Source organism: Lampetra planeri, unplaced genomic scaffold, assembly GCF_965212315.1.
Source record: "Lampetra planeri unplaced genomic scaffold, kcLamPlan1.2.h2 scaffold_1170, whole genome shotgun sequence".
In the NCBI taxonomy this organism is placed as follows: Eukaryota; Metazoa; Chordata; class Hyperoartia; order Petromyzontiformes; family Petromyzontidae; genus Lampetra; species Lampetra planeri.
In genome coordinates, this window is record NW_027613883.1 from 838 (window position 1) to 13,780 (window position 12,943).

The following is a 12,943-nucleotide window of genomic DNA, read 5'->3' on the forward strand; positions in this document are numbered from 1 at the left end:
CATTAAAAGGAGTTTCAGTGACGTGTCGTTGGGACCTCTGAGGTCCATCAGTCAGAATTAGTTTTCAGCACACCTGAAAACTAATTCTTAGTCTTTGTCGTACTTCCTGGAGGTGAAGTGAAGCGTACCGCACCTCTACTGAGGAACAGCACTGATGCTCCCTCCCCTAGGTTTCAACTTCAGTGTGTTTGGCAGCAGGAAAGTGTTTTGTTTTTTTTTGTTTGTTTGTTTTTTTAAATCAGCCAAAAACGTAATGGGTCCAGCCCAGACCCAATACATTGGGACGGCTGCTGCTCTGGTCCACCTGCAGCATGACATGTCTCAGGTGAGGTGAAGGATTCTCATGATGGTTGAAGGCTTCTGGAAGGCTGTTGGGCAGCACTGATAGTGAGTGTGTGTGAGTGTGTGTGTGTGTGTGTGTGTGTGTGTGTGTGTGTGTGTGTGTGTGTGTGTGTGTGTGTGTGTGTGTGTGTGTGTGTGTGTCGGGGGCGGCGTCACTGCATCCCAAACCACTGTTCCTGATCGGCCCACTGAGCTGCTTCGCTGTCGCTGCCCTCCAGGTCTCCATCCTCCCCGCTGCCCTCCATGTCGTCTCCATCCAGCTCCACCGTGGCGTCGGTGGGGGTCTCCTCCTTCTCCATCTTCTGCATGCCCTCTAAAGACTTCTGATCGTTGGGATCCAGACTGAGAAGACGGAGGGAGACGATGACCATTAAAACGTTGGCAGCTCCGAGCGGTTCGTCTCACACACACACCGAGTTCTCCCTATCAGACAGGGACGATCCTGCAGGTCACCTTCAACACGACGGGGGTGGGACTAAATCTGATGAAGCAGCAATGCTGGAGGTTAGAGTGACTGAACGCTGAACTCCATTAACAGTCGTTGCTGGTACTATAGGTTTACTATGAAGTTACATCATCACACTGATTCAATATTTCATCGTTCTCGCAGTGACATATCTAATGGAGCGTAGAAGTCGTATCCACCCCCATTATGATTCCTACATTTATTCCATACACACTCTGTGTCTGTTGCTGGCAAAGGAGCTAATGAATCGGAATCAAGTGTTATTTTTTAAATTTCGTAAATGGGATTTCCCAAGTTAACTTTCCAGATTTTGTCTATCGTCAATTTGGATCCGATCTGGATGAACTTTTGTGACATGATAGTGGACCCCACCACCAATGTGTGGATGAAATTTCAGAACAATTGGCAAAAAAAAAAAGATTTTTTTTTTTTTTTTTTTAAATCACGTCAATGATGAGATACGAAGATACGAAAGATTTGTAGGAAATTTTAAACAATAAACAATATTTTATTCATCATTCTTAATTTTAAACATTTTCACCACAAATGAATTAAGAGTGCGGTCAGAATACTGACATACTGTAAACATTTGAGAACCTTTTGAAGTATTTTGCTACCAGACAAACACCGGTGACGGTGTAGTAACAATGTGTGTTCCAGCTGCGTCCTCACCTCAGCGCAATGCTGTACTGGTCCATGGCCTCCTGGTAATCGTTGACAGCCACCAGGAAATCTCCCAGCATCCTGTGCAGGACGCAGTCGCTCTGATTGGCCAAGGCGTTCCGGAGGAGAGCGATCCCTTCTTCATTTTTTTGTTCCCGACCTTCCCACAAAGCAGAGCACTCGTCACCACTCCAGTGAGAAGAAAACGTAGCAGTGAAACGCTGAGAAGCGGCGGCACGTACTCAGCAGCTCGGCCTTCTTCACCACAGCTTTGGTGTAGTCGGGACGCTGCGCCAGCGCCTTGTCCAGCAGCGTTTTGGCTTTCTCCTGAGTCACGGGGTCCTCCAGACACACCGTGGCCAGGATGGTCAGCGTCTGGGCGTTGGCCCCCAGGGTCTTATAGATGTTGTTGGCCATTCCCATCGCCTCCCGGATCCCGTTGGACGCCAGATAACAGTCGATCAGACCTGAGAGGACACAGACGTTAGCGCTCGGAGCCGCCGGCAGTACGACGCTTCACGGCCCGAGTGCAACCGACCTTCATAGCAGTCCAGTCGGCAGGGCGCCAACCGCATTGCCTCTCTGAAATGAATGATGGCTTCCTGAACACGGCCCATGTTTCTCAGTGCTGCCCCCTTCAGGAGCAGCGCCTGCACACTGTTGCTGTTCAGCTGGATGGCCTTCGCTCCCAAGTACAGTGCTCGGGAGTAACGCTTGCTGTAGAAGCTGTGACAGCTGAACCACGCAGAACAGAAAACAGGAGAGAGACGTGTTGGCAGTTTGTGAAAACTACTAAGACAATAAAGATGATGGGGGAGAATGACTGGGAGCAGTGATGGCGGCTGACGACAAAGACTGACGAGGGACTGACGAAGAAAACGGACTGGCTGTGTGAATGAGAACTCACCCAGAAATCACCCAGGGTTCAGCGTGCTGGTCTGAGATGTTAAACAGACGTCCTCCCAGGACCTCCACGTCCTCCAGGTGTCCTTCACGGGCCATCAGGTACCCATACACATCCATTCCTGTCAGCACCAACAGCGACACTGGTGTGTTACCAACACCTGAGCCCCAGTTCCCAGGTAGGGCTGACACTAACCACGACTAGTCCTCAACTAGTCACGACTCGTCGTGGCAAAAAGTAATTGTTGTTGCGTCGTGTGATGTGTGATGTTGTGATCACACACCAGCTGCTTCCTAGTCATCTGTAGCTGCAGTAACCTACAGGAAGCTCTGGGGGCAGTAACGCTCCCTGTTTACATCCACCAAGGGAACAGAAGAAGAACACACAAATTGTGGCGGAATAAATGGACAAAGAGGCTTGAAAGCTCTGACCCAAAGTGTGGTAACATTTCACTGAAAACCAGTGGACCACGTTGAATACACACTGAAGATCAACTCTCCTTCCATGGTACAACTAGGAGATGAACCAACACCTGCCTGGAGCCGCTGGATCATCACGTACCACAGAGGAGGAACGATAAGGTCGATAGCTCCTGGACAGTTTGAACTGACACGGTGGTCTGTTAATTAACCACGAGGACATGATACGTTTGAACGCCACAACAGGGACTTTGACAGGGGGTGAGGATCTAAGTGAGGTTGAACAATGCAGAAGAATCAGTAGATCGATAAAGAAGAAGAATAAAGAATCCTGCAGCACACCTTTGATCAGATATGGGTCCAGCATCTGGGGCTTGCTCAAATTTGAGGATGGCGTTCTTGGTGTCCCCTGCTCGGAAGTAGACATCTGCCAGGCTCACCAGGAGGTCCACGTTGTCCCGCAGCAAAGACTTCTTCTCCAGAGAGCTGATGTCACACAATCAGGACGTTATCATGAGTAACAGCTCAGTAATGGTCATGGAACACAACAAGGGCTAAGTGAGGGGTGTGACAGCACAGAGGAACGTGTCCATGAACAAACGCTCCTCACCAGATGGTGTTGATGGCTCTTTGGTTGTCCCCTGCATGTATGAAGGCGTACGCTTTGATCCAAACAGAGAGCCAGTCCAGGTTGGGGATACTCTGGATCACATCCATGGCCATGGACGCCACTTCAGCGCCTTTGACGGACAGAGACAGAAGGCCTGGGGGGGCAACGGGTACTTATTACCTTCTTAGTGTCTCAGGTGATAGTGTCTCAGGTGAGTTGTCTCCATACATACCGATGATCGCATCTAAGGCAAGAGGACACTGCCTTAGGACTTCCTTGTAGCTCGTCACTGCGGAACGTTCCTGACCTGCTTTCCTGTAGAGGTTCGCCAGCATCATGTTGATCTGCAGCAAGAGAACAACAACTTTAAAAACGGTAAACATGTTGTCAGTTACATCACATTATTGTAAAAAATTGAAGCGGGTGGGACAAAACTCCTTTGGAATGCAAAGGAGAGTTTGGGAGGACAAGAAGTCTGAGAGAAACAGATAGGAGCTGCTGAGAGACGATCACACATCAGTGAAATCATCACATGTTAAAGTAGCATGACACCGACGCATGGTCGCCTTCGCCTGTATCTGGATCATGAAAATGACTTTGTCCACGAGGATCACAGTTCAGGGTAACAACCACAACTGAAGTAGCTACCTTTGGAGTCCTCTGCCTGGAGGGAATGCCATCAAGCACCGCGATGGCATCTTTATCCAGTTTTAAGATGGTGTAGCACTCGGCAATCTTATACTTCACTTCAATCTCAGAGGGCAAACCCTGAAAGAACATTGAAAGGACAGGACATTAACCTTCATCTGAAAATTCTGTTCTTTAACGTCAAAGAGTAAATGGTGATCTGTCTGAACATCAGCCGGCCCTTGACTGTGCACCTCTTGTCTAGTGTCAACCGAAACCCCGCACACCATCAGTGCAACGGATGAAAGAAGGAATGAAGGTGCAGAGTCACTTCATACATGTTAATGTTGGTCACTTTTAGGGGTGTTGAGTTAAAACATTTCACATGAAAACAGTTCTGTGTGTGTTACACCTATAGGCCAAGTTGTAATTCGAGTCTTTTTCCACGCTGTAGACAGAAAGTTAACCAGGGAAAACCGACTCAGGGGACGCCAAAGCCAGAATCCAATATGACGGCAGTAGTGCAGTCTTATCTGCAAGTATAAACTGTTTCTGTGTCACTTCCGTCTTTTGTGTTCAATTCAGTGACTGCACACACACACAACTGTTACTGTTGTAAACGTGAATGTTATTGCCCTGTCGTTGAACATGGAATACCACACAGTGTGGTGTTATCACTAGAAGGACTACCGCCAGAACAGATTTTTACCACTGTTGTGATGAAAGTGGAACGCAAACAACTCAGTTTTCACCAGGAAATTACGTCACCACGAGGTATAAACTCAGAATTCCGCTGCAATTGGAACGCAATGTCAACATTTCTGTACCTGGTGTGACAAACACTGGATAGTAAAGAGGTTTCAGCTGAAGAGAATTCAGTCTCTCTCGCATACCGGGGGACTGGAGGTTAGCTGCAGCTCCACCAGTGGAGGTTCGAACTTTGGATGTTTTGCTGAGCACCTTCTTCTGCTGCAGAGCCATACTGTATTTGCAGGCAGCATTGCGATACTCTTTGTCATGAAATATGGCATCTGCGTGGTAAACCAGCAGCTGGTACTTCTGTGCTGGTGAGAACAGCTCTCTGCAGTCAGAGGAACAAGTAATAGCCATCAGAACAAGAGTACAAACCCAAAACATGTTAAAATATCTCTCCAAACAAGGATAAGCACAATAACACAATGGTATTCCATGAAAAATAATACTAATAAAATAACAATTTTTAACAGGTATACGTGTGTGAGCTAATATAGAATGAAACACAAGGCGAAAATTCAGTCAGTTGTCTTACCTTCCAAATGCTTTTGTTTTGATTATCTACAACATCGGTAAATAATACACTGCTTTGTTACAGCACAGTGATCGTATGGCAATGGTAATACAACTAATTAATTTCTTCAGTAAATTAACAAATCAAGCTAACAAAATGAAGTTGCTATTAATCAAACGTTTATTACAGTAATCTCGTGCACAAGGTTGACGTTACTTGTGAAAATATATCCCCGTTTGGTAGCTCGAATAAGGTTGAAACCCGAGCTGTTGTACTGGTAAATATAAACGTTATACACCGCTATCGTTGTCACAAGCTAACACTGTAACCCGCTAAAACAGGGAGGTCAATTCAAGAGATAGACGGGTCCCCTTCTGACGTTACTTACGGGTTGTTGTTACTCATTGTCAGTAACAAACTGCTCATTATTCTGACGTTTGAGTGAAGACCAGCGGCAGCCATGTCCCGTACATGATCTACTACATTCATTTTCGGGTAGGGTAAAGACTTGCTTTAGGTTACCGTCTGAAATTAAAAGTTTAAGCTTGTAAACAGCTAACGTTAGCTTCTGGTGTATTAAATATGGCGCCCAACGACTTCCCTTTCGCATTGTGATGCCTTCAGGTGCTCTTCACAAACTCCTACTTTTGATACCCCACGAATATGAAGCCGTTCAACAACAACCGTTGGCCAACGACACTATCTTCATTCGTGTGGCATTTACATTGGAATCAATTGATGCTTTTTATTTTGAACATGTGCTAGTAACACAGTAAAATAAACCGGGAAACAAACAAAACCAACAAGTCAAACGAACAATAACACTATTCATATCAACAATATTAACATGAACACATCATGTCCGAGAATTAGTAGGATGAAACGAAGTTTATTTAAATCTACGGCTTTTCCACTATTCGATTAACAGCCTCCCCAAACATACCTATTCACACTTCTGTTAAAAAAAAAAAAACAACTAACATTTTTGAATATTCCCAGTAGGTAGATTGATTACTGCTTTCTACATTATTTGAGCTGTTTGAAAATGAACCAGGTCAGTGGATGTTTTGGATTTTAAGAAGAGTGAATTTGTATTATTGTGTTGTCAAATTGTAATTTGTAGTGTAAATATGGTCAAATCAGTGTACAGTAGAGGATGTGGAGTCATTTATGGCCCAGAATGTTTGAGTTAGTTTCAGGCTACACTGGTGAGAATTTAAAGCTAACACAAGTTAATCTTTTCAGCAAGAGAACAGTATTCTGATTTGATAGTGATCCCATGTGACAAGATAGTGTATAGTTCTTTAAGACACAGTAACTATACTATCATGGAATAAATATATGTAAACCTCAGATCGTCCCATATTCAGAGCCTGTTGATCTCTCTTAAGTCAAAACACAAGCACGCGCAATCGTGCACGCGCATGCGCATAGCCGTAAATCAGCAGCTGAGTCTGTGTCAAAACACAGAGGGAAAATTCAGCAGCACACACCAAGGTCCCAACTCGGTTTCAGGTTTATCTGTTCTTTCTGACACTGTTTGTCGAGTCAGGAAATCTTATTCGCGTCCACGTACCATGACCGAGCAATCAGCATTACTTCTTCGAAAACAACTGGCAGGTAATATAGATATTATATTGTGAGCAAATGCTGTCGTCATTAAAGCTAACGCTAGCCCTCTGTAGCTACGTAAAGCTAGTATGTTTACGCCAAGAGTGAGCCCGGAAAGCTAATGGGTTCCGTTATGGCCTCAGTCCGGTGTTTGGCTAAACAGCGGATTCTATGTGTTACAAAGAATAAACATGACGATGTGTACATTGCTAAAGCAGCATTATTTTAAATCAGATACTGAACCGCTACGTCAACCTTGCTAACGGGCTAGCAAGTTGGACAGTAGTTAGCTGCCCGAACAAAGGAATAATCACTCCGGGGACTCGCTGCTCTAATGACTGCAGCTCAGCTAATGATACTGTAGAATGTACAGTCTTTATGAAGAAAGCAGACTGAAACTTCTGTCAGAACACAAACGAGGCGCCCAGTTCGATATGACGATATTCTATGTGACTAATGTGACTCTGTGCTACTGACGGTCAAACTGCTACTGTCTCATTGGTGACACAGACAGCTGCTCACTGACTGTCTGTCTGTGTCTGTTCCGTCATCAGTCGGTGGTCTGTGTTTATTTGTTTTTCTGTCTGTCTGTTTGTCTGTTTATCAGTCGGTTAATCTAACTAACCTAACACTTGCTGCCTGCCAACCAATATGTATTGTTTGGTCAGCAAATCAATAGATTATGGTCCGGTGATAATTATAATTCAAATTATTATTGTTGTTATTATTAGTAATAGTAAGTATTGGAGTTTATATAACAATTTATCAGTAATACGACAATTGTCTGCATTACTGCTGCCTAAGAGACCAGACATTCAAGTTATACTATGAAATATTCGGCTGGATTTAGTTATGTTAGTACCACATTGGTGGTTCTGAGGGACTTTCATACCGCAGATGTAGAAATACCACATCTTAGTAACAAATAACAGTTTTCTGTTCATGGAATTCAGTTGTTTGATGTAAAGTTAAATTTCCGTGGAAGAGAGAGTAAATCATTGTATTTCAATTAGCTGAAGCTACATTTTATTTTCCAACTTAACGAATAGTTGAATACTCATGAACATATGTTGTTGTCCCCGATTATGAAATCAAAGTGAGTTAAACTATGACCCACAGCGAAGAGCCACACTCTCCATGTTTAATAGAACTAAGGGTTGAACATACAGACGATTCTATTTCTTTAAATGGTCCTTTGATTAAACGGCTACAAAAATCACGGGCTCTTTTCAGCATTCCAGACGTGTTCAAACACACCAGTGAGTTAACTGAAATAAAATCAGATGAGCCTCTGTTCTTGTGGCTCACACACATAATAGAGTTCATTGTACAATAAATATTTTCTGGTGGTCACCAGATAATGACTTATGAGCAGAGTTTATCTTCTCACAGTTATCAAGTTGGCTGCAGTGGCGTGGTGTCACTATAGGATGTACACTAACGGGAATCGCTGGCTCAAATGTGGCGTTCAAATTGTTTGTTGTCCAGACTGCGTGTGTGTGCAGCAGTTTTCTTACTTGCTGAACATGTTTGCTGGATTTTCTTTTGCTTACTTGTGTTTGCGGGTTTGATGTTAATCGAAGGGTGAAATGTCAGCACCTCTCGATTCTGTCCATGTTTGAAATCTTGTCTGCAGCCTCTCTAAAAACGTTGTTCGGTCACCTGCTGCTGTCCTCGCTGCTCTGTCCAGTTTTACCTCCTCCTCTGTCTCTTTGCAGAGCTCAACAAGAACCCTGTGGAGGGCTTTTCAGCAGGTCTCATAGATGATGATGACATATACAAATGGGAGGTTGTGATCATCGGTCCACAGGATACCCTTTTGTAAGTGACGACATATCTGATTTGACATTTCACTTCGGATGAACCGGTCCACTCATGTCTCCGTGTTTTCTTGTGTCGGCTGCAGCGAAGGAGGGTTTTTCAAAGCGTATTTGACGTTCCCGTATGATTATCCTCTACGGCCTCCTAAGATGAAGTTCATAACTGAAATCTGGCATCCCAACGGTGAGTGTGTGATGTGAAATCTTCCCCGTCCGTCTCCTGGTGGCCATTCTAGACCGCAGGTTTAGCTGAAAAACCAGAACAGCGTGTTAATCCTGAAATCAGGAAAATTCTTCAAATCAAACATCTATTATGTTTTGTACGTTTGTTTGAATACAGCTCCTCACACTGAAACCAGGACAAATTTTGCGTACTCACCAAACCTACTTTTTGGATCTGACCCCTCGTGGGCACACGTCCTCCTCCTGTCCTGTCTGAGTCGAGTTTCTTCACCCATGCAATTCAATTCTAAAAACGATATTTAGTAGTAGTTGATCAAAGACCACAGAACAAATCAAGCTAAGGGAGGGAGAAAAGTGTGTGGGTGCTGCAGCGTTGTTAGTGTGAGTAACATCATGAATATGTGTAACTCATATTAACAGGTGTGCAAACACAAAGGAGCAGAAGATTTTGTGCAGTGTCGGCCGTTGCTGTACATGTCTGTGGGGGGTGTTGATGGTGATGGGGGTTTGTCGCCTTTGTCTCACAGTTGCAAAAAATGGCGACGTGTGCATCTCAATTCTTCACGAGCCTGGAGAGGATAAGTTTGGGTATGAAAAGCCGGAGGAGCGCTGGCTACCGATCCACACGGTAGAGACCATCATGATTAGTGTCATCTCCATGCTGGCAGACCCCAACAGCGATTCACCAGCCAATGTGGACGCCGCGGTAAGTTTCCTTGACCCCGACCCCATCCCATTCTCACCCTGGTTGTCGTGGCGCTTCCGGTGAACTGTCAGTGAAGACTCTGTGATGTGGCGTCCGCAGAAAGAGTGGCGGGAGGACCCGAACGGCGAGTTCAAGAGGAAAGTGGCTCGCTGTGTAAGAAAAAGTCAAGAGATGGCGTTTGATTAGGAGTCGGGTGTAAATTCCAGGGTGAGTGAGTGTGTGTGGAACGGAGTTTGACTCACATGTGACAGCGTTCCTCCGGGCACATTTCTAATTCATCTTTTGTCTTTTCCCAGTTACAGGAAATACCTTCAGAGGGAAAATTTCAGCAAAAGGCTTTGCACCCCTTGTTTTGCCAGTCAAAGGGATTGGTTGGCTTCAACCTTGTTTCTGTGAACAGTTGTTATTTTCCGCAAGAAGAGCCAATTTGAGAAACCTACCAGCGAAATTCCCCCGTTTCCTACCTGGAGTTGTATATTTAATTTAATTTATTTTGAAGAATTAATGATGTAAGATATGTCACTACTGTAAATTAACTTGCTTTTTTATCTGCTGCTGAACAGTTTCTACTTTATACCAGGTTTCTTATGCAAATTTAGTGGTCAAGATTGTGTAAAAACAAACGAAAGCCTCCTACTTTCAGGTCATCACTCGGCCTCTCGACTGCATCCCACCAGATCGATGTCAGTCCAACAGACTCCCATCAACAGATGTCATTGTTTTCAGTACCGCCATGACATCACGGTTGCCTTTCTTTGGGCGTCATTTCCTCATGGTGTGTGTATGGAGGGTTCGGAGGAACTTCTAGAAGGTTTTCATACAGTCTGTGTCGTTCTCTGAGAACCGGTCTCGTTAGCATTTCCCAGCCATGTCGCGGGGTTCCTTCATTGACTCATGAGCCGTTTCTCTTCAGCCTGCATGATCCCGTCACACTCTCCAAAATGTAGCTGCAAAGAAAAAACAAACGGCTGTGGCCGGCCGTGCTTTGAGTTTTACAGTACTTGCACAAGCATGGGGAGCGTTAACTGGAAGTCTGTGCCAACTTCTCAGGATCCAACATATTTAAGCTCTTAATTAGCAGTAGGATAGACGTCTTGATCTTCTAGAACCTTCCCCTCAACGCATGGCCCCTGCTGGTCGTTGATGTCAGCTAACTACCACTGAGGCTGCTCACAGCCTGTCAATCACAAACAACCAAAAATAGTCTGTGAACATCAACCTGAACTGTGATTCTATCGTTGAGAGGCATGTGAACTTAGCTCACTTGTGTCAGGCACAAACCTGACGGCAATTCTGGTAGTTCTGAGTTGTAACTGACTCACATGGGGAATTGAAGGAGTGCCGTTGTGGAATTAGGCTTGTTGTTGTGGCACATTTAGCTTTTGGGTGTGTGGGGGTTCAGACTGGTGCATATTTAGACGGTGTGTCGCTCAGTTTGGCTTGAAATTCTTGATGCACCTGAAATGAACTCCTCACTGAGTGAAGCTTAAAACACAATCCTTCATCTATGTTTGATTTTGATTTTTCTTTCTGTTTTTCCTGAAGTATGTACAGTTCAGAAACCTTTGGCATCTCTTTGAATTCATCAGTGCTCATGAGCTAATTAGAATATTGTCCCACACGATGACTGAAACTAGCTAACCCACATTTGGCACATGCAATCACGTTTGAAGGAGTGTGTGGGTACAGTGAATTAGGTCCATTCAGGGTGAATGTGGCGTGTACAGTTAGTAGACTAGCATAGATGATGATAACTGCTGTCGACATCACCTTTCTCCTGTCCCAGTTTTCTAACCTTCCACGACCTCCTCTGACCGGTGTTCACTGTATTTGCACAGTCAGTGCGTTTTTGAAAACGTCATGAAGCAATACGCTCTGAAAGTGGTGTGTCCAGGTAATCCACCCTAATGCCATTATATGTTTGTATGGGTTCTTTCATTCTGTGTCGATGCAATGTATATCAGACATATGATGCTCAATAAAGTGTGTAAACCGAGTTGGCTGGTCATTTGGTTTTGTGTCTTACATTTTAAATGAGAGAACGTTTTGGCTTTAAGACCTCTGCTCTGAAACTGGAACCCCGCGCCAGTGTCTTGTTTCAGGACGGGCTTCATTCCACACTGACCAGCCAGGCTGGCAACGAGGAATACTCTGAACTAATGATGAAACGAGTCACGTTTGCTGAGCATTTGAAAAGAGACAACCCGACCAAAAATGGAAGCGGTCACACACACATTGTCTGTCGGACGTCTCGAGATAACACATGTTTGTCCTCTCTGATCTGTAGGTCTGCAGAAGATCACAGATCCAGGGACGGTAAGTGAAATGTTCCTTTAAACAGTTTTAAAGAACTTTTTTAAGTGTCTCTATCTAGTGATTATACATCTTTTATTCAGTGAAAGTATCCAATGTCCATAGATGTTTATCCATCAGTCATGTTGAATGGACTTCCATTGTTGTACATAAGCAGCACAGGTTTGTAGTGAAAAACAACCAACCCAATGAATCACACTCATAAGATATATATGTTAAAAACTACTAGTATCTAACCATGGAGTAAAATAAAACATGTAGTGTGATAGATCTTACAGAAATGAGGACATTATTTTGAAAATCTACGTTTTCACTGAAACACTAAGAAAGTGATGATAGATTTTGATACCTCATTTTAATATACAATAGTGGCAAATCTCATAAATATAGAATATTAACACATGCACACTGGCAGTGATAAATAAACGCGTACAGTTCTACATCTTATAGCAGATATCTGCTGGCAGTGATGCAAATCGGACAGAAAATAATTAACATAATTATTTTTTATAGAAGTTTAATGATAAATATTAATGTAATATATGTATAGAATATAATATGTCCATGTCTGAAGTTACATGTAATTGTGCCTCAAAGGCTTTAAGTGTAACAAGCAGCTGAAGGACGTGTGCACACACACCAGTGTGTCTGCTGGCAGCCAGAGCATGAGGACACATCACATCACTAGACCTGTGATGTCTGCACCTTTCTTACAGGTAAACATACTAGTATTTGTTACGTGTGTAATGTAAATGTGTTACGCCATTGAATTAGGAAATGCACTGTAATCAGTTACATTACATTACAATTGTGTATATTAACTTCAAGCTACTAATGAAAATATTCCTGATTACGATGTCACTCATCAGCTTGTGCTTGTGTCACAGCATCCCGTCCTCACCGCCGGACAGAGACGCTATCTATGCAGCATAGCAAAGGTCTACAGCACAGAGCACATGAAGAGACAGATGAAGCAGCACTATCTTGATGTGCTGCATTCATGCATGAGATC

General features: G+C 44.0%; 2 protein-coding genes across 2 annotated transcripts; one reads left to right on the plus strand and one right to left on the minus strand.

The window, feature by feature from the left end:
- Positions 1-494: 494 nt before the first annotated feature.
- On the minus strand, positions 495-5,787 carry LOC144738791 (anaphase-promoting complex subunit 7-like). The gene is given in 12 exon segments (XM_078621791.1): positions 495-684; positions 1,481-1,631; positions 1,714-1,938; positions 2,010-2,206; positions 2,379-2,496; positions 3,137-3,164; positions 3,166-3,280; positions 3,405-3,558; positions 3,637-3,748; positions 4,053-4,172; positions 4,875-5,112; positions 5,687-5,787. Coding segments are annotated over 12 exon segments (1,749 nt in total).
- A 1,088-nt stretch (positions 5,788-6,875) lies between these two features.
- On the plus strand, positions 6,876-9,804 carry UBE2G1 (ubiquitin conjugating enzyme E2 G1). Its single transcript, XM_078621790.1, has 5 exons — positions 6,876-6,918; positions 8,628-8,730; positions 8,816-8,913; positions 9,440-9,618; positions 9,718-9,804. The coding sequence occupies exons 1-5, from the start codon at positions 6,876-6,878 to the stop codon at positions 9,802-9,804; spliced, it is 510 nt and encodes a 169-aa protein (XP_078477916.1).
- Positions 9,805-12,943: the final 3,139 nt, after the last annotated feature.

Coding starts and splice junctions, on each gene's coding strand:
- UBE2G1 (XM_078621790.1), top strand. CDS start 6,876: ATGACCGAGCAATCAGCATTACTTCTTCGAAAACAACTGGCAG. Junction 8,731..8,815: donor GGTCCACAGGATACCCTTTT/GTAAGTGACGAC, acceptor TGTCGGCTGCAG/CGAAGGAGGGTTTTTCAAAG. Junction 8,914..9,439: donor TGAAATCTGGCATCCCAACG/GTGAGTGTGTGA, acceptor TTTGTCTCACAG/TTGCAAAAAATGGCGACGTG.